General features: G+C 31.2%; 1 protein-coding gene across 1 annotated transcript in view; it reads left to right on the plus strand.

The window, feature by feature from the left end:
- The window catches only part of sorcs3a (sortilin related VPS10 domain containing receptor 3a), a 412,976-nt gene that overhangs the window by 375,560 nt on the left and 10,836 nt on the right, over window positions 1-26,580 (plus strand). Inside the window, exons 19-24 of the mRNA XM_021477188.3 lie at window positions 450-636; window positions 5,769-5,902; window positions 6,386-6,509; window positions 8,907-9,019; window positions 18,476-18,607; window positions 22,625-22,724. Of these exons, the coding sequence (XP_021332863.2) occupies window positions 450-636; window positions 5,769-5,902; window positions 6,386-6,509; window positions 8,907-9,019; window positions 18,476-18,607; window positions 22,625-22,724 (790 nt within the window). The remainder of the gene's footprint in view (window positions 1-449; window positions 637-5,768; window positions 5,903-6,385; window positions 6,510-8,906; window positions 9,020-18,475; window positions 18,608-22,624; window positions 22,725-26,580) is intronic.

The raw sequence follows: 26,580 nt of genomic DNA on the forward strand, positions 1-26,580 counted from the left end.
GTAAATGCATTTTTCATTGACTAATTATTCCATTGTTTTACATCCAATTTTATCTTATCTGTTTTTTGCAAATGCATAATCCATTATTCCACATTTTAACAATTTGTTCCTCTTTTTTTAGTCCAAATTTTTTTATTCATTTATTTTTGTAAATTTATTTTTCACTAATCCAATATTCCACAATTATACCAATATTTTCAAATGTCACGGATCAAAACTGGCTGCCCTAGAACCTCCCCTGCATTTCCTATAATACAGTCAGATTAACATCAGAATGAACTGAAAGCAGTGTTTTGTGAGTGTGAAACAGATGGGACGGTGTCTGTGTAAACAGAACAGTGACGTTACCCGCAGCTGTTTTTGGTCTCAGCTGCCAGACGCACTGATTAAGAAAACTGTGCTAAAGAGTTGTTGTAATAATTAGACTTGACTTGGCATGGTTTTTTTAGGGTGACTCCATGAGGACCAACATTCAGCTGGACTTTGGAGATGGAACAGCGGTGTCCTACTCCAACCTGAGCTGGACGCAGGAGGGCATCAAACACGTGTACCGCAGCGCCGGCATCTTCAGGGTCACAGCACTGGCCGAGAACAGCCTCGGGTTCGACACATCCTCCCTTTATCTGCACGTGACATGTACGTTCTGATGCTGGAAGCTATTTTCTTTATTTGTGTTGTATTGCATTTGTTATATACTTTCTGTAGTGAATGTCCAGGGGAAATATTGAAACTGCTTACCAAAGATTTATTTATATATTCATTTATTTATTTATACATACTTAGATAAATATCTTTAGATCCTTATATCTAAAGATCTTTAGATTTTTATCTGAAACATCCAAGATATCTGTTGTTTCTTTATTTTATTTTTTTATTTATTAAAATATTAATTTGTTCGTTCATTTCGTTTGTTCGTTCATTCATTTATTTCTTTACATCGTTCATTTAATTAATGAATTAATTTGTTTATTTATTTTAATTATTATTTTATTTATTCATTCATTCATTCATTTGAATTATCACATGTCTGATAATATATATATATATATTTTTTTTTTTTTTTCTAGAGAAAGTCTTATTTGTTTTATTTCGGCTAGAATAAAAGAAAAAAAAAATGAGGTTAAAATTAGCCTCTTTAAGCTATTTTTTTTCATAAGGCTACAGAACGAACCATTACTATATACAATAACTTCCCAAATTACCCTAACCTGCCTAGTTACCCTAATTAACCTGGTTAAGTCTTTAAATGTCACTTTAAGCTGTATAGAAGTGTCTTGAAAAATATCTAGTCAAATATTATTTACTGTCATCATGGCAAATAAATCAGATAAAATAAATCAGTTATTAGAAATTAGTTATTAAAATTATAATGTTTAGAAATGTATTGAAAAAATTCTCTCTCTCTTAAACAGAAATTGGGGGAAAATTTATAATTCATTTAATTAACTAATGAATTTTATTTATTTACTTATTTATTCATTTATCTATAATATTTATTTATTTATTTATTCATTCTTAGATAAATATCTTTAGATATTTATATCAAGAGTTGGGTGTAGCATGTATCTCAGTAACGCGTTACTGTATTCCAATTACATTTCTCAGGAACGGAGTAATGTAACAAATTACATATTACATTTGTGTAATCCGATTACAGTTACTAAAGTCAATTTAATTGTGTTACTTGCGTTAAAAATATAGTTAGTTAAGTCAGTGCCAAAAGCCTAGTGGTTAATGCATTGACATTTAGCACTCAGGTGCTCACGGCGACCCAAGTTCAATTCTCGGCTCGAGGTCGTTTGCTCCCCATACTTTCCTGTCTGTTAATCTCCACTGTCCTGTCAATAAAGGTGAAAACCCCTAAAAATTAATAATAATAAAAAAGAACTATAGATAGTTATAGTATAGCATTACCTGCTTTTCAGTATATTGTATAGAAAAAAGCTTCCTTTAAATAACATTTTCCACGGCAACATTAGTTAATAAGCATGCACTTTTAAATTGCTGGAGCTGAAATGGATGCTGACAAGAGTGATTGCTTGTTTAAGTGGAAATTCAGACATTAATTTGATTGAGTGTAAAAACTAAAATTGTCTAGTAGTAATCCGCAATTTATAATCTGTTGCTTTTTTAAAAGTAGCTTACCCAACACTGTTTATATCAAAGGATTATGATTTTTGTTATTTGTATTTGTATTTATATTATGTTATTTCTTGATTTAAGGTATATATATATATATATGTGTGTGTGTGTGTATGTGTGTGTGTGTGTGTGTGTGTGTGTGTGTGTGTGTGCGCGTGTGTGTCCGTTTGTTCATTTATTTAGATATACCATTTATTTTATTATTGAATTAATTAATGTTATCTATTTATATATTTATTTATTATTATTATTTATTGTTTATATATATATATATATATATATATATATATATATATATATATATATATATATATATATATATATATATATATATATATATATATATATATATATATAATATTATATATAATATTAAGTTTAATTAATTTAATATTTTAATTAATTTAATTAATTTATTATGATTTTTTTCATCCATTTAATTTTTTTTTTATTCTAGTAAATTTGGACATGAAGATTTTCATAAAAAAATTATATTTATATATGTATATATATATATATATATATATATATATATATATATATATATATATATATATATATATATATATATATATACATTTTAATCTATTTTTTAAACTAAGACACTCTAAAATGCACAGATTTTCATAAAAAATTATAATTATTATTTATATATGTATATAGATGTATATATATATGTATGTGTGTATTTACATTTTAATTTATTTTTTAAACTAAGACACTCTAAAATGCACATTTAACACCAAAAAGTGCTTATTTTTTAGATAAGTTTTTTTTTTACCTCTTATGTAACGATGTGTTGATATTAAGAAAGAAAAAACACACTTATTAAAAATGCAACAAAAAGCATAATTCCTCTAATTAACCCAATTATGAATCAACGCTGCACTCTGTTTAGCTAAAATAATACAAACGCTCAGAGACCGTCTTGTCGGTTCTGTTAAATACACTCTTTTTTTAAATAAACAGATAAACTGGCAACCACCCAGCCAGTCGAGACAAGACACTGCTTTGCAATCTTTGAATAAACATCTCTTAAACACACACACAACATAATGTGCACGATGCACTTGGTAGGTGACTTTCATACTGTCTGTCTGCCAAAATCTGCACGAGTCCTCCGTCTCTGCAGGTGTAGTCGACTGCGGTGCTTAATTACAGCTTTTATCTCCACTTTTCACAAATAAACAGTGGGTGGGCACTTGTGATCAGATGAGAGCAATTGGGTCCAACTTTTATTTTCTGATGTGCGGTAAAGAATAAAGCTGACTTATTCAATTACTTACAGAAAAAGGAATTGGTCGAACCATTTAAATGAGCTAAAATTGCAGCTGGGGAAGGACGAATAGTACAGCTCAGATAAAAATAAATAAATAAATGACCAATAGGAATCTGCAAATGCGGAGATTTGCATAAAGGAAAAGGTTTCTCATGCAGATTTCTATCATTTTCAAGTCGGCCACGCATATTCACAGAATTGAAAACTGTTTGGTTGTGAAAGTGACCTCTATGGGAGGTTTGCGTCATACATCCATTAATGTAAAATCACTTTTTTGTCAGTTTTTTTTAGTAATCTGTCCCACTCTTTCTTTCTTTTTAAGCCTTTTAGACTTTTTGAAAATGTTCTTGAAAATGTCCACAGCCATATCACCCTGTAGCACAAGACTGGTTACTTACTGAAGCTAAGCAGGCCTGAGCCTGGTCAGTAGCTGAATGGGATCCCACATAGGAAAACAAAGTTGCTCAGCCTGCTGTCTGTGTGTGTCCTACTGCCCCAGTATAGTGAAGGGGACACTATACTGTCAGTGAGCGCTGTCTTTTGGATGAGACGTTAATCCAAGGTCCTGGCTCTCTGTGGTCATTAAAAATACCATGACACTTCTCGCAAAAAGTTAGATTGTAACCCTGGTGTCCTGGCCAAAATCCCTCCATAGGCTCTTTCCGTTCATGGCCTTCCACTCATTCCCATCCACTGAATTGGCTCTCTCACTGTCTCTGCACTCCACCAATAGCTGGTGTGTGGTGAGCGCACTGGCGCCATTGTCCTGTGGCGGCCGTTGCATCATCCATGCACACTGATGGTGGAGTGGAGAGATGTGCGTTCTCTTTGTATTATCTCAGTGAGCAGTTTATTCAAACTAAAACATGATTTTCCAATGCATCTGGATGAATCTATCTATCTATCTATCTATCTATCTATCTATCTATCTATCTATCTATCTATCTATCTATCTATCTATCTATCTATCTATCTATCTATCTATCCATCCATCCATCCATCCATCCATCCATCCATCCATCCATCCATCCATCCATCCATCCATCCATCCATCCATCCATCCATCCATCCATCCATATATATATATATATATATATATATATATATATATATATATATATATATATATATATATATATATATACAGTTGAAGTCAGAATTATAAGACCCCCTGTTTATTTTTTTCCCAATTGCTGTTTAACAGAGAGATTTGTTCAACACATTTTTTTTCACATTAGTACTATATAGAACACACTTTTTCTTTTTCTAGATGTGCCAGACTACTAGGGGATTCCAGAATCAGCTACTGTTTTGTTTTCTAATAAATTGGCCGTTTGGAATGAATTATTTGAATGAGTGAATCAGTGAATCACTATTTGAAACTGGAGCCATTAATCTTATAAACTAAGCTACGTATACTGTAAAAAAATTAAATGACTAAAAGTCATGAGTGCAAATATCTTTGTGTCCTCTCCACTGTCGCCACTGGCTTGCTTGGTTTGGGACTTGTGGAGCTGCTCATCGATGGATTTGCTCTCTCAGTGTTTGGACTTTCAGCGGTGAAAATTAAACCACACTGAACTGAACTAAACTGAACATCAGCTCTGAAAACGGATCTGACACAGTTTCAATTTACTAGAACTTCTATGTTAAGCTGCTTTAACACAGTCTACATTGTAAAAGCGCTGTAGAAATAACCATGAATTGAATTGAAGTTTGATTTAAATAACTTGAGATGACTAGAAAAGTTTATTTGATTCAAAAAAAAAAAAAAACAATAAGGTGATTTTTTTTACTGTATCTTCTTAGAAAATAACAACAAGTAATTTTTTGTGATAAATTATAATTTAGTAATGTTTAATGTTTAATTGTGAGCAAATAAAGGCTCAGCAAAAGCTTATTTGCATACATTTAATAGTGTAACCCATAACGATATCTATGCTTCTACACACTTTTTAGTGCTAGTGCAGTTGGCATGTTGTGCTTCAAACAGTTAGCCCAGCAAAACTTCCGGAAAACTAGCTCATTTGAATCCATCCTCTTTAAAACACCCCCATTTCATCCGTATACATGCTGACTAACTTCTGGGCTGTATTTTTCATTTTTTTGAAGCATCCCACCATTTGAAAATGCTGTGCCAAGTTAAAAATACTCAATCTTTTAAAAACAGGTCTCAAGACCCCTGTGTTCCGCTTGGGTTTTATTGCACTCTGTCTAGTTACTCAACCCATTGGCTTAAAAAATGAAAAATATATTTATTTACTTATTTATTTTGAACACTTTTGCCTATTTGCTATTCCTTCTTTGACTATATATGTCTATGTGTGTGCTCTTGTGTGTGTTTCAGGCCCTGTGGAGCATATTCAGCTGTTGGCTCCATATGTGGTCATTAAGAATAAGGAGGTGAACCTGACGGCAGTGGTCTGGCCTTCTCATTTCAGAACGCTCACCTATTTCTGGTGGCTGGGGAACAGCACTGAGGTACAACCGGCTCCTAATTACAGATTTTCTGCCTTGCTTTGTTGGGCGAAGGCCTTCGAGACATTTTACGGTGGAAGATAAACATAAGCGGAGCGATGAACCGTTAATAATGTAGCTCTTGTTCTTGTCATTTTTTTGTGGTATTTAGTTTAGGATGTGTTCTTTAGTTGATGCTTGTTCTCCAGAAAACATCAATGAAGCAGATGCCGCTATTTATTTTTAGCTTATTCGTTTTTAGCTAATTTATTTTAGTCCGCTTTTTTTTTTGCTTATTTCATTGTGTATTATGAAAATCTTTGGTCACCTGTTCATAGCTTTGCTGTTGATTTGACCTTGAAATAGTACATCTGTACAAATGTATAATATTTTGATAGCTTTCTTAGCACTTAGCTAAGTTGTTTCTCACAGACAGGGTTTTCTATGTGCTTTAGTGTTGCATTTTGACTGATTTTGGTTTTGTGTTTGCCGTGTTTGTGCTATTAGCCAATAGTAACGCTGGACAGCAGCATTTCCCACACATTCAGCAGCGAGGGCATGTCCACTGTGACTGTTCAGGTCTCATCGGGAGACTCAATACTGCAGGACAGCAGAACAATCGCAATACAGGGTGAGAATTCATTCATTCATTCGTTCATTCATTCATTCATTCATTCATTCGTTTGTTCATTTGTTCGCATATTCATTCAATCAATCATTCATTCATTCATAAATTTATTTTTATATTGTTTTAAAAATCATATGAATATGTGAATTATGGTATGTTTAATAATATAAAAAAGTTAAATAAACAAAGGGGTCTTGTTTGTTTGCTTTCTTTGTACTGTTCAAGTAATTTCTACCACTAAATACTTCTAAACCAGTTTAACTTAAGCAGAATTTTTTTTCATAAGTTAATGTTGCAATTTGTGAAAAATTATTAACCTAATGTTTTACTTTAAAGATAAATCCTGCGAAAATGCTAGTTTTAGTATTAGCATCTGTTACAATACCAATAATATAATAATTAACTCTATAAATATATATATATATATATATATATATATATATATATATATATATATATATATATATATATATATATATATATACAGTTGAAGTCAGAATTATAAGACCCCCTGTTACACACAGTTGTGGCAACCCAGCGGGATTATTAGTTTAGCTTTTCCTTAATTTCTGTTTAACGGAGAGAAGTCTTTTTTAACACATTTCTGAACCTAATAGTTTTAATAACTCATTTCTAATAACTGGTTTATTTTATCTTTCCATGATGACAGTAAATAATATTTTACTAGATATATTTAATACACTTCTATACAGCTTAAAGTGACATTTAAAGGCTTAACTAAGGTTATTATAATTAGGTTAACTAGGCAGGTTAGGGTAATTAGGCAAGTTATTGTATAACGATGGTTTCTTTTATGGACTATCGAAAAAAATCTATAGCTTAAGGGGGCTAATCATTTTTAACCTTAAAACTTTTTCTAAAAAAATGTAAAACTGCTTTTATTCTAGCCGAAATAAAATAAATAAGACTTTCTCCAGACGAAAGAAATATTATCAGACATATTGTGAAAATTTCCTTGCTCTGCTAAACATCATTTATGAAATATTTAAAAAAGAGAAAAAAATTCAAAGTGGGGCTAGTAATTCTGACTTCAACTGTACACTAAAAAAAAATTTTCAAAGATGATTCCTTGGATTAACTATATATATATATATATATATATATATATATATATATATATATATATATATATATATATATATATATATATATATATTTTTTTTTTTTTTTTTTTTTTTTTTTTTTTTTTTTAACGTTAATTGGTTGTAAACAATTTATTTGGGCTGAATTAAAACAAACAAATTAAGTTGAACATTTTTAAACAACACTTTAGTGTATATATATATATATATATATATATATATATATATATATATATATATATATATATATATATATATATATATATATATATATATATATATATATATATATATATATATATATATATATATATATATACAAAAACAGATTTTTGTTCTTAAACTATAAAAAAATATCCTAGTTAAAAATATAGAACTATTGTATATAGGGGTTCAACCCTCTCCACCCGTCAGCTGGCGGTCTGGCACAATATGGCTGCCATTGCATCATCAAGGTGGATGCAGCACACTGGTGGTGGGCGAGGAGATTCCCCCCCAAAAATGTGTAAAGCACTTTGAGTGTCCAGAAAAGTGCTATATAAATGTAAGAAATTATTATTATTATTATTATTATTATTATTATTATTATTATTATTATTATTAGTAGTAGTAGTAGTAGTAGTAGTAGTAGTAGTAGCAGTAGCAGTATTATTATTATTATTATTATACCCACCTCTATTCATCCAGCTATCATTTGGTTTTGTCAAAAACTGAGGTAGGACTAATAGTTTGTATTGCATGTTTAATTCAAAGCAAATAAATATGTCAATTTTAATGTTGTCAAATTTAATGTAGATCATTACATAAATATAATTTCATTTGTTCACAATGCGCTCTGTAAAACTCTAGCCACAGAATTAAAATCAGCGAGAACTAATTTTATCCCAGTAATTTGCTAAATGTCTCTTCCATCACCATCATGTTGACAACAGAACTCAGCATGCTAGCTGATTTAAATGCTGCAAACAATTATGTACGTGTATATCTGTGTATCTATAAATAACCCTCACCTTGATCGAATATATTAGCGGATGTTTCTGAGCATTCCGAATTACAGGAAATTGTCTCTTGACACCACGAGCCAGTCATAAGAAAGCCTCCCTTCTGGCAACTGCCAAATAGACCGTAATCATTTTTTGTGATCAGCGCTAACCTTTCTATACCTGTCAGTAATGATAACTCTGCTACGGCTCGACTAAATCATCTGGAACAAATCACGGCAGATAGAAGGTGTTGGCCATCTTATGAGATCCCGAATTAAGGGTCTGTCTCTGCTTCTCTCTTCCATCTGTGACAGAATTCTTCAAATCGCTGCTTTTATCTTTCTCTCCGAATCTGGACGAGGCCAACCCTGACATCCCCGAGTGGAGACTGGATGTGGCTCGCGTAATTAAGAAGGCTGTTCTTCAAGTGAGTGTGTGGATTTATTCTAGCCAGCTTTTCCAGGCTTTTCCAGTATCGTTTCTCTTTTCTCTGTGGTTCACAGGGTTCACCGTCAGAAGTGTGCACTTCTTCTTGTCTTTTGGTTTGTTCTTTGTCATTTTTTTTTCTTTGTTTCATCTTGTACTTTTCTTTTCAGTTGTTTTTTTTGTCTAAAAACACAAGGGCCCTTTCATACACCCAGCGCAATATGCATTACTTGTTTGATGCGGTTTGTTGCTATTTTTCAGACCAGCGCAACCCTAATTTTCTTATTTTGCGCCACATTGTTTAAATAGCAAATCAATTTGCACCACTTTGTGTGCTCATGGGTGTGCTGGTCTGAAAAGGAGGTGTGTTAAGACGCATTGTTGGCGTGTTGCTAATTTGAGGAACTGAAATAGACTGAAATAAACAGCTGAAAGCAGGTCTAAAGTGTGCCAATGCAGGTTTAAAAGCTTAATACACATAGGATGTACAGCAATACACAATAATCTCTACATAAATGTAAATGCTGGAAATTGAAGACATACATCTGCATTCGATAAATAAGCAGGAATAGGAATGGAGTGGTCGTAATTGGAAATTCAATTCGGGCGTCTTGATTTGATGGACCGTTTATATGGACGGATATTCAAATAGAAAATTTAATGTAGATGTTACATATTTCATTCAAATTTAAGATACATGTTTGAATAATGTTAAAATACGATACATATATTATATGTAGCTTTACGTTTTTGTTTTTTATTTTAAATTTATTCATTCAAATATAAGATAAATGTTTGGATATTGTTTAAAATAAGATACATTTAAAGCTGTATATATGTGTGTGTATGTGTGTGTGTATATATATAAATTTATATAATATATAATTTTTTTCATGCTTTTTAAATTAATTTTGCTTTAATGCATATTCTGTCAGGTAGTTAGATTTTTAAATTATGTTTTAAATGATTTTTTTTTAATCATATTTTTTATTATTATTCATTTATTGTATTGCACTACCACTATGGCAACTTTTGTCTGTAATATAATTTATTTATAATTAAATATTAGTGTCATAAATTCAAGTATTGTCATTGTGTAGAAGTCATCTTACAACATTATGATGTCTTTTAGCATATTAAATTACTGTTTATTAAATAAAATATTGACTAGTAAAGCTTCCATTATATCCGAGAAAGACTTTGCTCTAAAAACATGTTTTATTAAAATTTTCTTTACTTAACTTATTAGTATTTTTGTTCATTATTATTATTACTATTATTATTATTATTTTTATTATTATTATCATTATACAAATTGTTTTATTACATATGCTTAAAAAATGTCATCTATGTTTGGGTTTCATATAAATCCTATATTAAATGTATAATAATAATAATAATTATTATTATTTTTATTATTATCATTATTATTATTATTATTATTATTATTATTATTATTATTATTATTATTATGATTATGATTATAATAATACAGCTTCAGTTGCAGCATTTGGCTTAGCGGGATCATTTTAATAAAAATCTTATTGCTTACCTCATTGGCAATTAGTTTTTTCTTCGTGTTTTCCTTGATGCACGCTTACAACTAAGAAGAAATTTTGGCATGTATTAAGTTCACTAGAAAACACAACAAGAAATACTGATTAGGATATATCTATACATATTTTAATACCATTTCAATTAAAGCTTCCATCACATCAGGGAACCGCAAACAGCTCCGAAACAAGATCAATTTACCCTGGAATATGTTTTCTTTGATGTATGCTTTAAACAAGAAAAAAAAAATCATGATATTCATATTTAAACACATCCACTGGTAAACAAGTCAAGAAATACTGATAAAGAAAATTAATTTGGAGTTGCAGTGTTTTCATCACACAGAAGGACAAATTCACTCAACAGTTGCATCATTTTCGACATATTCCGTTAAAAAAGTCATCTTATTATATAATCCATTTAATCAGGCACTAAATGCACTGCAATATCATCGTGCCTGTATTTAAATGAAGCCATTGTCTTGCAATTCAGCACAAACACACGTTCTTTATATGTAAATTAGGCTTATTATAGATATCAAAACTCAGCGCCTATTTTGGTGCAATTAGCATTAGCGCCTGCAGAAAGCCGCCTGAATTAAACTGCATCTTAAAGAGATTTTTGTGTTTATTTTCCCCAATAATGACAGCTAATATAATCTCTCATATTAGCTCATTCAGTGTATCCAATACTGACCTAACACTCAAAACTGACCCATCAGGCGGTGTCAACTGATTTGCATAATGTTTCTTGTGAATCGCTAGGCGGTAAAGTTCACCCAGCGTGAGTAAGTTCATCAGTCTTCCTGGAGGTGTTTGGTGTTGATGTAAAAGGCCTGCCATTTTGATCACTCCTAGTGTTTGTGTTTGTATGTTTGTATGGCATGCTGTTTTAGCATTTAAAGTGGGCATGGGTTTATTTTTACTAGAGTATATTGTTAGTCCTAAGATGGCCAATTAATCTTAGTGAATAATTAATTTTAGTGAAACCAATGAAATAACACTTTATAACACTTTATGTTTGTTTTGGTAATCTTTAATCAAAATCTGAGCACTTGCTTCCTCTCTGGAATGGTAGGTTTTTTTCTGATGATGTCATTTTGACACCTTGAGATTTGTATAGCCACAGTCCTCCAACGACTGTTTTGCTGCGAGTGAAAGATGAGAGGAAGAGCTCAAAAAAACAAAAGCCCGCCCTATGCTCAATATTTTATTTCTTTTGGAAATACTTCATCATGCTTTATTTATTTATTTATTTGATTTTTTTATATTGACTAATAAAGCTTCCTTTTTTTATTTAAAATTGTGTTTTCTTAACTTTTTAGTATTTTTGTTTATTAGTATCAGTTTGACAGCTTGGGCAGTTTAGCCACGACCCTCCAACTACTATTTTGCTGTAAAAAATGAGAGGAGCACACAAAAGAAAACTCTGCCCCATACTTAATATTCCTTTTCAGTTGAAAATACATCACCATGCTAAAATAAAAGTCCTTAGCAACTTTTGGTGCGTGCAAACTATCATTTTATTTTATTTTATTTTATTTTAAAATAATTAGTTAATTAATTAATTTAATTATCTTGTTTTAATTACCTAAATAACTAATTGTTTTAATTCTTTAAATATTTTATATGAATTAATAAACTAATTATTATTATTTTTTTATTAATTAGTTTATTTATTAATTTTATTTTAATAAAATAACTAATTATTTAATTTTTTTTTATTTATTCAATTTTATTATTTTATGAATTAATTTATTGACTTATTATTTTATTTATTTTTGAACCAATTAGTTAATTTATTTATTTTAATTAAGAAATTATTATTTTTTTATATTTTATAATTAAATAATTATTTAACTAATTATTTTATTTTACTTTATTGTATTTTATTATTTAATAATTAGTTTATTTCTTTATTTTAATTTTAAAAAAAATATTTTAAATTTTTTTATTAATTAACTAAATATTTTTTATAAGTTAATTCATTTATTTATTTTATTATTTAATTTAGCTATTTTTCAATTAATAATTAACCAATTATTTTATTTATATATATATATATATATATATTTTTTTTTACTATTTTATTTTATTTTGTTTTATTAAAAAAAATGCATAATGCATGAAGATCCTGGTCTGCTAAATTTGCTTTAAAGATAGAGATGTTTTTAGTTGTTTTAGTGGGGTGGTTAAATCAGAAAGATCAACCAAACCTGCTAAATCAACCAGCTTAAGCTTGTTTAAAGTGATTTTCCCCCCTTTTCTTTAGAAAAACTGTTCTCACCATGCTATTTAAATTCTATTTCTATTTCAGACATGCACCCAGAAAGAAAAAATCCTCCCTAAATATCACAATTAAACCTGAACTCAAGAGTGTAGAGAACAAGGCCAGGATCGCTCAGCACAAAGAGGCGACTGATCTCAGATCTGCTCGTCTTCAACATGCGCTCCCTCCTTTTCTCACTCATTATCTGCCAGTCTGCCTTCCCTGGCTTTACCCAGACTTCTCCACAAGTACAACCATCTTCAACTTTTCCCCCACACCATTGTTTCAACATCAAGTTCAAAGTCTAATGGTTTAATATTGAGCCCTCATGGTAAAGAGACTCTCTCTCAGCCGTTCCTTTCATTTATCCTGCTGCATTTAAAGCGCATCCCGTAGAGCCCTAGAGGAAGCAGATACACTTCATCCATACGGTCGCTGATAAACAGCTCAGCGTATTAAAAAGAGAGCGAGAGAGACTCAGACATAATCAAAGTCAAGGTTCATTTGAGAAGGCTGTTTGAGGCGATGGGCAGGCGATGGTTGTGTGTTCTGGTGCAGCGGCCGAAAGCTGTCTAACAGCCTGAGGAGAAGAGAAGATTAGCAGGGGTTAAAGGTGTTGTATGTAAGTTTTTAGTGACTCTTTAAAAGTCCACATGAACCAGAAGCTGTGATTGTTTTATTTTTGTTGTTGTTGTTTTCGTATTGTGGTGCAGTTCCTAGAGAAAAGGAATATTAAATAAATAAGAAAACAGTGGGCGTGGTTTGTATTTTTCTACTGCGAGCTGATTGGATGTAGTAAAGTAGGCATTTCGTTCGAAATATTGGGAAAAGGGTTTTGGGACAGTTATTGCAACCTAACAGACACTTTCTCATTGCAATTTTTCTGTTGTAGGGCCGTCGTTAAAAGGTCACAAAACACTAAAACACATTTTTTGACATGTTGACAGTCATATATGTGTCCAACGCTGCTAAAAACACTATTAGGGCACATATATTTCACTAAATAGTGAAAATTTGGTTGTTTTTGAGTTATTTCGTGCAAATTTATTCTTCGTGTTTGAAAAGAAATGTTGAAGCTACGTCACGGCGATTAGATCCTTGCATGTATTCCAGTGTGTAGACTGGATGTCTATACCGGCGAGTACAACATGACGTCTTTAAGCTTTCAGCATTAATTCATGAGAAAGACTTCCAAGTCTTTCCAGACTGCCAATCAGCATGAGGTGCAACTTCATTAATATGCATGAAAGCTTCGAAGACTGTTTTTACCTGTTACAGTGTTCAGATGGCAGAGAAACACCACGTTGTGTTGCCAATCGTAATTAAAACAAGTGGAAGAAGAATAGTTCGGAGACATGGGTTCTCAGTGTTGCATTTATAAATGTGCCGCAATGAAGGTTTTGTTTTCAATTCCCTGCTAGTCCCAGCTGGACTCACGTGTGGATTACTAACACATGACAACAATACGTCTGTAGGGAACATTTTTTACCCAAGAGCTTTTCGCATCTGGAAATGGTGAAATCCAGATTTATCGTCTTCTTTTAAAAAAAAGATGCAGTTCTAGCTCGTGTTGATTGTCCTGTCTCTACAGATTTGGTAAGTGTGCGGGTCAGTGTTCTTTGTTTATGTTTATTTAGATGGCAAAGTTAGTTTGTGTTGTCAGCAGTACTGTTTGTGTTAGGATATTTTAAGATTGAAATATATTTGATAAAACATTTTTGGGTGTTTTTGCAATATTGTTATGCTTAATAACCCATATTAAATAAATACACTCTCATTTAAATAAATATACATTATTATATACAAATTATAGACAGCCACAACAATTTTAATAAAAAAACATACTAATACTACTACTACTACTACTACTACAACTACTACTAATAATAATTATAATAATAATAATAATAATGCTAAATATTTTAACCAAAAAATCATGATATTGATATTTTTATGAAAGGTCAAATCACACAAAAATAGAAAGCAAAATTTGATACATTTAAGGCTAAATTTATTTAAATAAAACAATCATTTTAATGCCTTATTTAAAATGATTGTTTTACCCTTGCCTTGCTGAACATACTGAAACATCTCTAAAATGTAAAAAAAAAAATATATATATCTCAGCAACCCTGAACTTATGAACATGAATGTATATATGTTGTGCTAATGTATGAGGGGTTCCTCCAGCAGCACGAAGACTTTCATCTTCATAGAGGTGAAAGTATATTTCTGTTACAGGAAGTACGGCATTTCCATTTGCACCACATGCAGACATATTTACCTAATATGAACTCCCAGCGTGAGCACACCACACTTCTGCACGGCAAAAAAAGCCAACCCATGCTGTGCAAAATGTGTCCCTTTATAATAACTCTCCACAAACTGTACAACTTTTAGACGAATTGACTTACAATGCACAATGGATAATCCCTGTAAAGATGACAACAATGAATTGCTTTTACAGCACTATACATACATATATATATATATATATATATATATATATATATATATATATATATATATATATATATATATATATATCATTGATCATTAGTTACCAGGATGTTTGAGTGCTTTTAAGGCATTGATCATTAGTTACTAAGGAGTTTGAGTGCTTTTGGGGCATTGATCGCTAGTTACTAGGGTGTTTGAGTGATTTCAGGGCATTGGTTGCTAGTTACTAGGGTATTTGAGTGTATTTAGGCCATTGATTGTTAGTTACTCTGGTGTTTGAGTGGTATTAGGGCATTGATCATAAGTTAATAGGGTTTTTGAGTGGTTTTAGGGCACTGATCATTAGTTATAGGGTGTTTGAGTGATTTTAAGGCATTAATAATTCATTACTAAGGTGTTTGACAGGTTTTAGGGCATTGGTTGCTAGTTACTTGGGTGTTTGAGTGGTTTGAGGGCATTTATCATTAATTACTAGGGTGTTTGAGTGCTTTTAGGGCATTGATCATTAGTTAGTTAGCTGGATGTTTGATTGGTTTTAGGCCATTGGTCGTTAGTTACTAGGGTGTTTGATATGCTCATTTAAGGCCGTTTTACACAATTGCTGCATCCCAATTTGCACACTTTTATTACACCTTAAAAGTGTATGCTCTTTTTGTGAAGGAAAAGTCTATACTTTTGAGTGTGTAACAGAAGAGAATGCAAGCTTTGGGAGATACTACTTCCTCGTCAACAGAGCGTTATGTTGCTATATACATCCCCTGATAATCATCAACACATCATCCACATTTCTTTCATATTTAATTATCTACCTTATTGGAGAAACAACAGCAGGGTAATCTGCCATTCGCGAGTCTCTCATGCAGAGAAATCTCCTCAGGTCTTCTTTGGATAATTATGCATTCAGAAGTTAATGTTCAAACATATCTTGATATGAGTTCACATTGTTGTTGCAGATGAAATATGACAAGAATAATAATTAAATTAATTTAATTAATTAATTAATTAAATATTTTCCAGGCTAGATTTTAATTGTCATTCAAACAACTTAACCAAAGCCTCTCTACTTGACGGTTGGTGTCGTGCATCTGCCATGTTTGTAGTTTTTTTTTTGTCTCTTTACACGACTTTGTAGTTCTAATCATATTCACGTCCAACTCGCAATGTACTGTGGGCAATATCAGTGGTTAGAGTATGGACACTTCAACACTTCAAATTTTTACCAGAAATAGTAAACCATCCGGGAACCTCTGGCATACTCTTTTCAACATACTATAGTTTGGGACATACTAATTCTATTTTCGAATACTATTTAGGATGGATAGTATGCGAATTAGGACACAGCACATCATCCTCTGAATAATGCTTTGTCAGATCGTGCTGGTCTTTTGAAGTAACCCACAACTTGGTCTTGATGGCGAATCTCCTCCAGAAATGACAGCCACTCTTTGTTTGCAAGTTTGTATGCGTTCGAGTAGTTGCTGTCATGTGATGTGCGTTTGACAGGATGGACTGTACCTAACATTAGTTTCATACAGATTACAAAACCCAAAACCTTTTGTTTTCAAGTCTAGTTGAATCATTTAAAAGTAAAAATTTCAAGCTTTATTTAGAGATATTTCTTATGTCTGTGAAGCAAGTATTTGCTGAGATTCCAGTGCGTTTGTTGACCACCAAACTGTGGTACTAGTAGGCGGGGCTTCATTCGCTATATTGACTGTTACACTTTTCCCTATTCAAAACTATACGAGTGACACGTCTTGTGTATTCTATAGTCTTTGATAATGCTTGAAGAGGCTAATAATATTGACCTTAAAATAGTTTTAAAAAATTATAGCTGTTTTCATTCTAACCGAAATAAAACAAATAAGGAATTCTTTATACAGCAGAAAAAAATATAGGAAATACTGTGAATTCCTTGCTCTGTTAAACATCATTTGGTAATTATATGAGTTCACAGGAGAGCTAACAATTTGACTTTAACTGTATATATCGAATCAAGTTGTGAATAAACAGAAGTGTTGCGTTAAATTAATTTTCATTTCGAGTCGATATAACACACAGCTGAGCAGGAATCGACTTAAACAGACAAAGATGAACTACAATGACAGCAAACAAAACAACAGATGTTTAAACAACGTCTCTTTATCAACTCGGCAATAATCTATTATTGCATCTGTGCCTTTTTATTGTTATTCCGCAGTTCTGCGAAAGGAAATGTTTTGACATTAAGCCGTTTAATTACAACGACGACTCTTAAGCCATTAGCAGGCTGTAATTAAGAGCACCGCAATGTTACGTCTCTCTTTTTGCTGTCTTAATTGCCTTCTTGGACTTTAATTCAACCAGCAGGAGTGTGTGTGTGTGTTCAATCCGGTGAAGTAAAGGTTGGAGATGCGCATTAATCATTAGGAATATCAGCAGCACGTCGCGCATATAGGCCCGAATCCTTCAATGAGCCCCAGGGTTTTTTCTTTCTCCGATATTGCAGGACAAACTTAGACTCGGAGTATCGATTTTGTAAGACCGCTTCGGCTCTGGACACATAGCTCATTGTAAATTATGCTTAGGCCGTCTGCCTGTTCTGGAGCTATTGTCTTATTACAGGTTGAGCCCTGTGTGCGTGGAGGTACCAGATAAAACAACGATTATTTACTTGAGGTCGGAAGATTTCCTCTTTATGAGGGAAATGGCCTTTAGCGAGCATCACATGGTGGGATTTTTTTATTTATTTATTTTTTTTGTATTGGCTTGGGGGCAGCCTTTACATTTTGTAGTGGCTTCCTGACAGAGATATTCATTGAGTTTTTTTCTGCTTGGAATTCAGTGTGTGTGTGACCACTCATGGCCATTGCCAGGGTTTGCAAATAAGCTGTTAATAATTGCACAATAATAATGGCTGCAAATGCAACTCAACATACACTGTTAGACATTTTATTGTATTTTTGCGGTAACTTACAGAAAACACTGTCAAAAAGGAGAACAATATATAGAGGTTTGGACTTTACTGACCTTGCACGTTTGCGTCTGGGCTGGAGATTCATTCGGGTTATAAATCAAACAAGATTTACTGGAAGCCATCAGCCTCGTTTAAAATGAATGTATACCTCATAAATGTTGGGAGACAGTGAGATATAAATCATTGAGCTGTATGTAATTATTGGCGTTTTGTGTCCAGGTCGCTGACGTACCGGAAGAGCAGCTGCTGGTGGCAGTTTTTCCAGGCATCCCGACCGCTGCCGAACTCTTCCTGCTTCCACCAAGGAACCAATCGAATGGCAGGAAACAAACTGAGGAGGATCTGGAGCAGGTCAGACTGACGCTTGAGTCCAATAACTACAGTTTCAAAAGCTTTACAAAATTCACAACCTAAACTTCACGATGTCTGATTAAAATAATTCTCACAATTAATATCCAAGACATTAAGCATTATGGGATGCGCTTGCCTCAAATGCCCTTCAAAAAGTTTTTTTTTTTTTTTTAAGTATCATTTACTTATATATACATGTGTAAAACTAGTAGTTTAATATTAATAAAATAATAATAATAATAATTAAAAAAAAAAAAAAAAAAAAAAAAAAATATATATATATATATATATATATATATATATATATATATATATATATATATATATATATATATATATATATATATATATATATATATATATACACACACCTTTGGCCTAGTCCCTTTATTTATCAGGGGTTGCCACATCGGAATGAACAGCCAACTTATCCAGCAAATGTTTTACACAGCGGATGATGGAAAACAGTACTGGGAGTGGTTTTAGAGCACTGATTATTAGTTACTAGGGTTTTTGGGAAGATTTATGGCATTGATTGCCAGTTCATTGGGCATTTGTATTGGTTTTCAGGGCATTGATTGCTAGTTACTAGGGTATTTGTATTGGTTTTAGGGCATTGATCATTAGTTACTAAGGTTTTTGAGTAGTTTTATGGCATTTATAATGGTGTTTGAGTGGTTTTGTGACATTGATCGTTAGTTACTAGAGTGTTTGAGTGGTTTTGAAGTATCAATTGTGAGTTACTAGGGTGTTTGAGTGATTTTATGGTATTGATCATTAGTTAATAGGGTGATTGAGTGATTTTAGGGCATTGATTGTTATTAACTAGGGTGTTGTGCAATTTTATGGCATTGGTCATTAGTAACTAGGGTGTTTTAAGTGCTTTAAGGGCATTGAGCGTTAGTTACTAGGGTGCTTGATTGGTTTAAGGGCATCAAGCGTTAGTTACTAGGATGCTTGATTGGTTTAAGGGCATCAAGCGTTAGTTACTAGGATGCTTGAGTGGTTTTATGGGATTGATCATTAGTTACTAGGGTGTTTGAGAGGTTTTATGGCATTTATCAGTACTTACTAGGTCGTTTGAGTGGTTTTAGGGCATTGATCATTAGTTACTTGGGTGTTTGATTTATTTTGGGGATTTATTGTTATTTGCTTGGGTGTTTGAGTGGTTTTAGGTTATTGATCGGTAGTTTATTAGGGTTTTTGAGTGGTTTTAGGGGATTGATTGCTAGTTACTAGTGCTTTTAAGGCATTGATCATTAGCTACTAGGGTGTTTGTATTGGTTTTAGGGCATTGAGTTCTACTTACTAGGGGATTGACTGGTCTTAGGCTATCAACCATTATTTATTTAAGGTGTTTGATTGGTTTTAAGGCTAATGATCAGTAGCTACTAGAGCATTTTAGTTTTAGGGCTATTGATCAATAGGACATTATTTATATTATTATTATTATTATTAATGCTTAAAGTAATGGATGTTTGGAAGGGAGTATCCCATTGCTTCAGTTTAAATATCTCTGATGCACAATAACTCGAGGGTAAGTTTCACCAATCTCTACTTTCTGCAAAGTGATGTTTCAATACTCCATTATTCCCTTTATCAATTTCAATGCCTTAAGATTGTGTAATATCTAGTGAAGTTTACTTCGAAGTCCACTGACATTTAAAAGGAAGGCACCTAGTGAGTAGCACTTGCAGATTTTCAAGGTGAGAAAGATGAACCTGACGAAGAAGTAAAGAGCAGCTTTTACCCGAGGCGACACTGAACGTAATTTCGTCAGCGTAAAAAGAGACGACGTGTCGGAAACATCCCAAAGGGAACGGTTTGACATTTTTTTTTTACCTATTTGCTTTATCCTTAAAGGCATAATTATCTCTAAGCCCGAAAGAGCAGAGTCTAATTAGGCTTACATGACAAGGACGTGTCACAACAAGTATCTTTTACAGTAGGGACATTTGAAAGTAATACACTTTCCAGGGTCAAGCATTGTTAAGCAGGGCTTTACAAGGCATTCCTCAACCCGTATGGATGTTTCTGATAGTAATGGCCAATAAAGTTGTAATATTCTGTACACTTTAAATAGAAACTTGCTGATTCTGTACCCATACACACAAAAAAGATGTTTGTTGTTTGTTTAGACTACTTACTTAAAATGTGCTGAAATAGTTACTAGGGTGTTTGAGTGGTTTTAGGGCATTGATCGTTATTTACTATGGCGCTTGAGTGGTTTTAGAGCATTGATCATTTCTTACTAGAGTGTTTGAGGGGTTTTAGGGCATTAAAAGTTAGGTAGTATGGTGTTTGAGTGGTTTTAGGGCATTTATTGCTAGTTACTAAGGGTGTTCGATTGGTTTTCGGGCATTGGATGTTAGTTAATAGGGTGTTTAGTGGTTTAAGGGCATTGATTGTTACTAGGGTTTTGAGTGGTTTTAGGACATTAATCGCTAGTTACTAGGGTGTTCGGGTGGTTTTAAGCCATTGGCCACTAGTTACTAAGGGTGGTTAAGTGGTTTTAGGGCATTGATTGTTATTAACTAGGGTGTTTGAGCGGTTTTAGGACATTGATCATTCGTTACTAAGGTGTTTAAGTGGTATTAGAGCATTGGCCATTAGTTATTAGGGCGTTTGAGTGGTTTTAGGGCATTGATCATTAGTTATTAGGGTGTTTGATTGGTTTTTGGGAAGATTAATCGTTACAAGGATGTTTGAGTGGTATTAGGGCGTTACTGATAATTACAATTCTTGAGTTTTTTGGGAACAATATTATTTATTTATTTATTATATAGCACATTGAGTATTTTTAATAACACAGCTTTGGATTTTAATAAGGCATTAAATATTGAAATTAAGTAAATATGATTACTAAATGCAGAATATATATTATCTATTATTAATTCATTTTAGTTAGTTTTATTTCATTAACTAACATGAATGGAACCTTATTTTATAGTCAGGCCATGCATGTTTTTATAACAATGGTTAAAACAAATATTACATAATTGGTGTTGTCAAAATAAAAGTTCCTAAAAGTTATTTAGGAATAACAAGGTTTGATTATTTTGCAAATGTTATTGTTATTGATTTTATCTATCAGAAACTTACAATAGAGATTAATTTGTGCATCTTTATCTAACACTATTTTTTACAATTGTTAATGCAAGCCTGCAGCACATTTGTTTTTTTTTTATGGACACGAGAGATGATTTAAGTATTGTTAATTTGGGTTTATTTTATTGTACTTGAACATAAGTGACAACTTAAATAAAAAAAAATAACAATAATTTTATTTAATTTTATTTTACTTGAACATGAGGGGTAGCTTTTTAATTGAATTATCTATATAATTTTTATTTACTTTAATTTTGGAATTTTAATTTTTTAATTTTTTGTATTTTAATAGAACACAAAATAATAATTTAATTTAATTTTACTTGAACATGAGGGGTAGCTTTTTAATTGAATTATCTATATAATTTTTATTTACTTTAATTTTGGAATTTTAATTTTTTAATTTTTTGTATTTTAATAGAACACAAAATAATAATTTAATTTAATTTTACTTGAACATGAGGGGTAGCTTTTTAATTGAATTATCTATATAATTTTCATTTACTTTAATTTTGTAATTTTGTTACTTTTTTATTTTTTTACTTTAATAGAACACGAGGAATAACTTTTTAATTGCATTTAATTTTATAATTTGAATTTAATTTAAATTTATTTTATAATTTTATTTTTTTTTATTTTACTTGAACATGAGGGATAACATTTTAATTGAATTTTGGTTTTTTCATTTTAAATTTATTTTCTAATTTTATTTATTTATTTATTTAATTATTTATTTATTTTATGGCATAACATGGGCATTAGATTTACCATAAATTTAGTAATACATTATTTTATTCACCATCCAAGCAGTCAAAGCTTTCAAAGCAGGGCAGAATTTCAAATTTCCATTAGACAATCTAGAATTCAAACATATATTTGTAACTCTTCTCAATGCTGTTTGCTTCCTAGATATCTGAAATCCTGGTCAATGCATTAAATCAGATTTCAGTGGAGTTTGAGTTGAAGCCTGGCTCCCGCGTCATCGTTTACATCACACAATTAACTTTAGGTAAGTAACCGTTGCATGACACTCTGTCTCCAGCTATTTTGATATGATTTGCTTGATAAGCGTAAGGCGCCGCTGCTTATATTTGATTACATATTGGTCTTTCAGCTGATTTCCTTCTCTAGACTCTGTTGGGTGTTATATAGCGTTTCCTAGATTGTTCTGGGTAATTACTTTGATTGCTTTCTTGAGAGCGGAGACTTGTCAGCACTATATATTGTTGAAAGATTGGGCTTTTATGCTCCACCAGTGATGCTGAAAGCCTTATGGAAGATAATTGGATAATTGCTCTCCAGCAATCATGGCTCGAAAGATCTCCTCACTTTTGAGGAAGAAAAAAACAGCCTCCATTGAAAAGAATTAGGTTTTTTTTGGTTTGTTGTTTTTGTTTGAACAGTTAAATTATTTTTATCTTAACTTTAAATCTGAATTTACCAAATACTTAACATCATCCATCTTATAGATCACCGTTTGTCATATTTTTAGCAGTCAACAAATTTGACTTCTGTTGACATTCTGTTACTTATGGCAAGACATAGAGGGAGAATTTAATACAGATTTAATACTAAATTAAATTATATTAAATTCAGAATAAGAAAATAAAAGCAAATACAATGAAATAAATATTAAAAAATAAATTAAATGAAAAAATTGCTAAATTAAACTGAATTTAATTTAAAATAAAATTTTATTAAATGAAATAAAATGTTGAAGTAAAACAAACAAAAATAAATAAAAATTTAATTAAAAAGAAATTAATTAAAAGTAAAATAAATAATAAATAAAATTATGAAAAATAATATTAAATACAATCAAATAAAAACTCAATTAAATGGCATAAAAATGTAATATTAAATTAATTTGTTTAATAAAAATGTAAGTAAAAATTTAAAAATTAAATCAATTAAATTAAAACTAAATACAATTAAAGAACAATTAAATGAAATAATTTTTTAAAGAAATTTTATTTAATTTAATAAAATATAATATATATAATATATAAAATTAAATATAAAAGTAAAAACAAAAAAAGTAAAACAATAAATTAAATAAAAAATAAAAAGTCATAGGTTTACAAGGTTTAATGCACCTCAAGTGTTGACTTTTGAATACAATTTTGCCATTCATTTTATTACCTATGGCAAGACATGGAGGGGGCATTGAAAACAACAATTAAATTAAATTAAATTAAATTAAATTAAATTAAATTAAATTAAATTAAATTAAATTAAATTAAATTAAATTAAATTAAAAAGAAAAAAAAATGAAAATAAATTTAAAGTAAAAAATATTAATTAAATTAAAAATTAACTAAAAAACAATTAATAAAACAATGAATAAATACTAGTTAAATGATATTAAAAGTTAAATAAAAGTTTAACCCGCAATTTCAACAGTTGAATGATTGCATTAAAAATGGCAAGCATTTTTTGTATTACAAGTTTTCTAAAATGCTAAGTGTAAATATAAAACAAGAACTTTTTCAATTAAAAAATAAATAAAATGAAATAAAATAATAAATCAAAAATAACTGAAAAGTAACTGATATTAAATAAAAAATATCAATTAAATAAAAATAATAAATAAAATAATAAATAAATACTAATGAAATTAAACGTAATACAAATATATACAATTAGAAACATTTTGCATATACATTTCTTGTATTATTGTTTATATTATTGGTATTGATATTAAATAAAAACGTCTCACACAATTTCAGCAGTTAAAGTATTGCAGTATAAAACTGAAAACATTATTATTATTATTATTTATTATTTTTTTGCATTACAAGTTTTCCAAAATGTTACGTGTAAATGTGAAACAAGTCAAGTGGATGAAGTCTTCTCTTGTTTGGCTTAAATTTTTACCACTCCACGTAGAAAAATGAAACAAACAAATCAAAAAATCTGATATTGTTGTCATATATAATAATAATCAGGTAAATGATGTTCTGTATAAACATTCCAGTATGTAAAAATTAGACATAAAGCACTACAAAATAAACACTTTAAAAAAATGTATTTTAGATGTTTTATTTCATTGGACTGAAAAAGTCATCTCAAAATTGTTAGGTTCATCAAAAAACTGTGTTTGCCTGCAGTGTCTGGCCCTAGCAAAGCTAAACATTTGTAATAGTAAGTTGCAACGCTGGCAGCATCAGCCAGAAAATAAACTCTCTGTTACTGACATGTGACTTTGTGCTATTACCCACTCGCACTGCAAAACACCGGCCGCCTCGCTCCATTTCTTTCCCCATTTTTGTACTCAAAGTTCTGGAAAGCGTTCAAGATTCTCACCAAAAGGTCAGAGGATTCATGGGCCTGTCTTTCAACAACACGGACCCCAGGGAAATATACAGCCAGTGGGTGTAAGGCTCCCATCAGCGATTCTGAAAACAGGCCAACAATTGGTAGAAATCCCCTGGGGAAGAGCTAAAGGGGGGGTTTTGTGGAAATTATGAGACAGGAGATGCGCTGCGCTGATCCAGAATCAGTTATTCTTTCATTTATGCAAGATAAAAGGTGTTGCATCTCCATGAAATTCAATTTTATAGGTTCCCTTTTGAAATTGATATCGTGAATATATTGTTATTGGACACAATTAACTGGGAAACCTTGTTATGTTGAAGGCAATGCTGAGAGGAGGTAGTGCATCATGTGGTTCTGTGTTCAATATTTCATCAGTTATCATTCATATAAGTGTCGTCCTCGGAGGAAACAGATTATAAATTGGTTTTATAAGCAGCTCATTTTCAAACTAGGTGCTTTCAGTTTATTTACTGTATGCTTTTAAATTGAATTTTGGAGCCTTGATATGTGCTTTAACAATGCTTAATGATAAAAATGTTGGTCTGCAGATATAACATAAATAATTTAAGCCTTTTTAGTATTTTAAAACATTGAGAAATATTAGAAAATTCTAAAATTGCTTAAACAATATGATAGACATTCGCTAAAATCAGACCATTGTTTAGATCATGTCAAACTCCTGGAGGGCCGCAGCTCTGCGGAGTTTGATTCCAACCCTAATTAAACACAACTGAACATACATATTAAGTCCTTCAGGCTTGTTCGAAACCTAAAGTCGATGCTGCGGTCACACTAGAGTTTGAGTTCTGTTGTACGTCGTTGTGAAAAGAGGGAAAAAAAAGCAAACGATTGGTCTCTGCTGTCCAAGAGGTCATGTTTTGATCTTCGATTGGTCTCGTGTAGTCATGTGATGCAATTTTGCAGATCAGAGTTCACCAAGCTTGAAACTTGTTGCAAAAGTTTGCGTTTCAGGTCTGACACTGTTCATTCACAAGCGCATGAATCGAGGTCTATGGGGCAAAAAAGTCCTGTGTGACCGTGGCCAGAGACGTATTTAGTACTTTGGGGGCCCTGAGCAACTCCAGCCATGGGACCCAAGTCCTGAAATGCACTCTTTCTACTTTTAATTTTTTTCATTTTTTAATTTTTTCCATTTTTATTTATTTAGCTGTTTTTTATGTCCCTCAATCTTCTTTTCTACATTTAATCCTAATGCAATCTTTACATTTTAAATGATTTTTTTCTTGAAATGAATTTGCAACTAAAAACAATACATTTTAGAGAGAAAAAAAAACAAAACAAAGCAAATACTGTATTTACATGACATTACATCATTATAATAACATTGTTTTATTTTATATTAATATTTTAATGATGTAAAAATGTATTTGTTGGACTCTCACTATACAAAATATGATAGAAAATGTGTGTGTGTGTGTGTGTGTGTGTGTGTGTGTGTGTGTATATATATATATATTAAAATTACACTTCTAGATATTTATTGAGGGCCCTCAGATGTCCTGGGGCCCTTAATAAATAAGCAGCTG

The sequence above is a fragment of the Danio rerio genome, chromosome 1 (genome assembly GCF_049306965.1).
Source record: "Danio rerio strain Tuebingen ecotype United States chromosome 1, GRCz12tu, whole genome shotgun sequence".
Taxonomy (NCBI): Eukaryota; Metazoa; Chordata; class Actinopteri; order Cypriniformes; family Danionidae; genus Danio; species Danio rerio.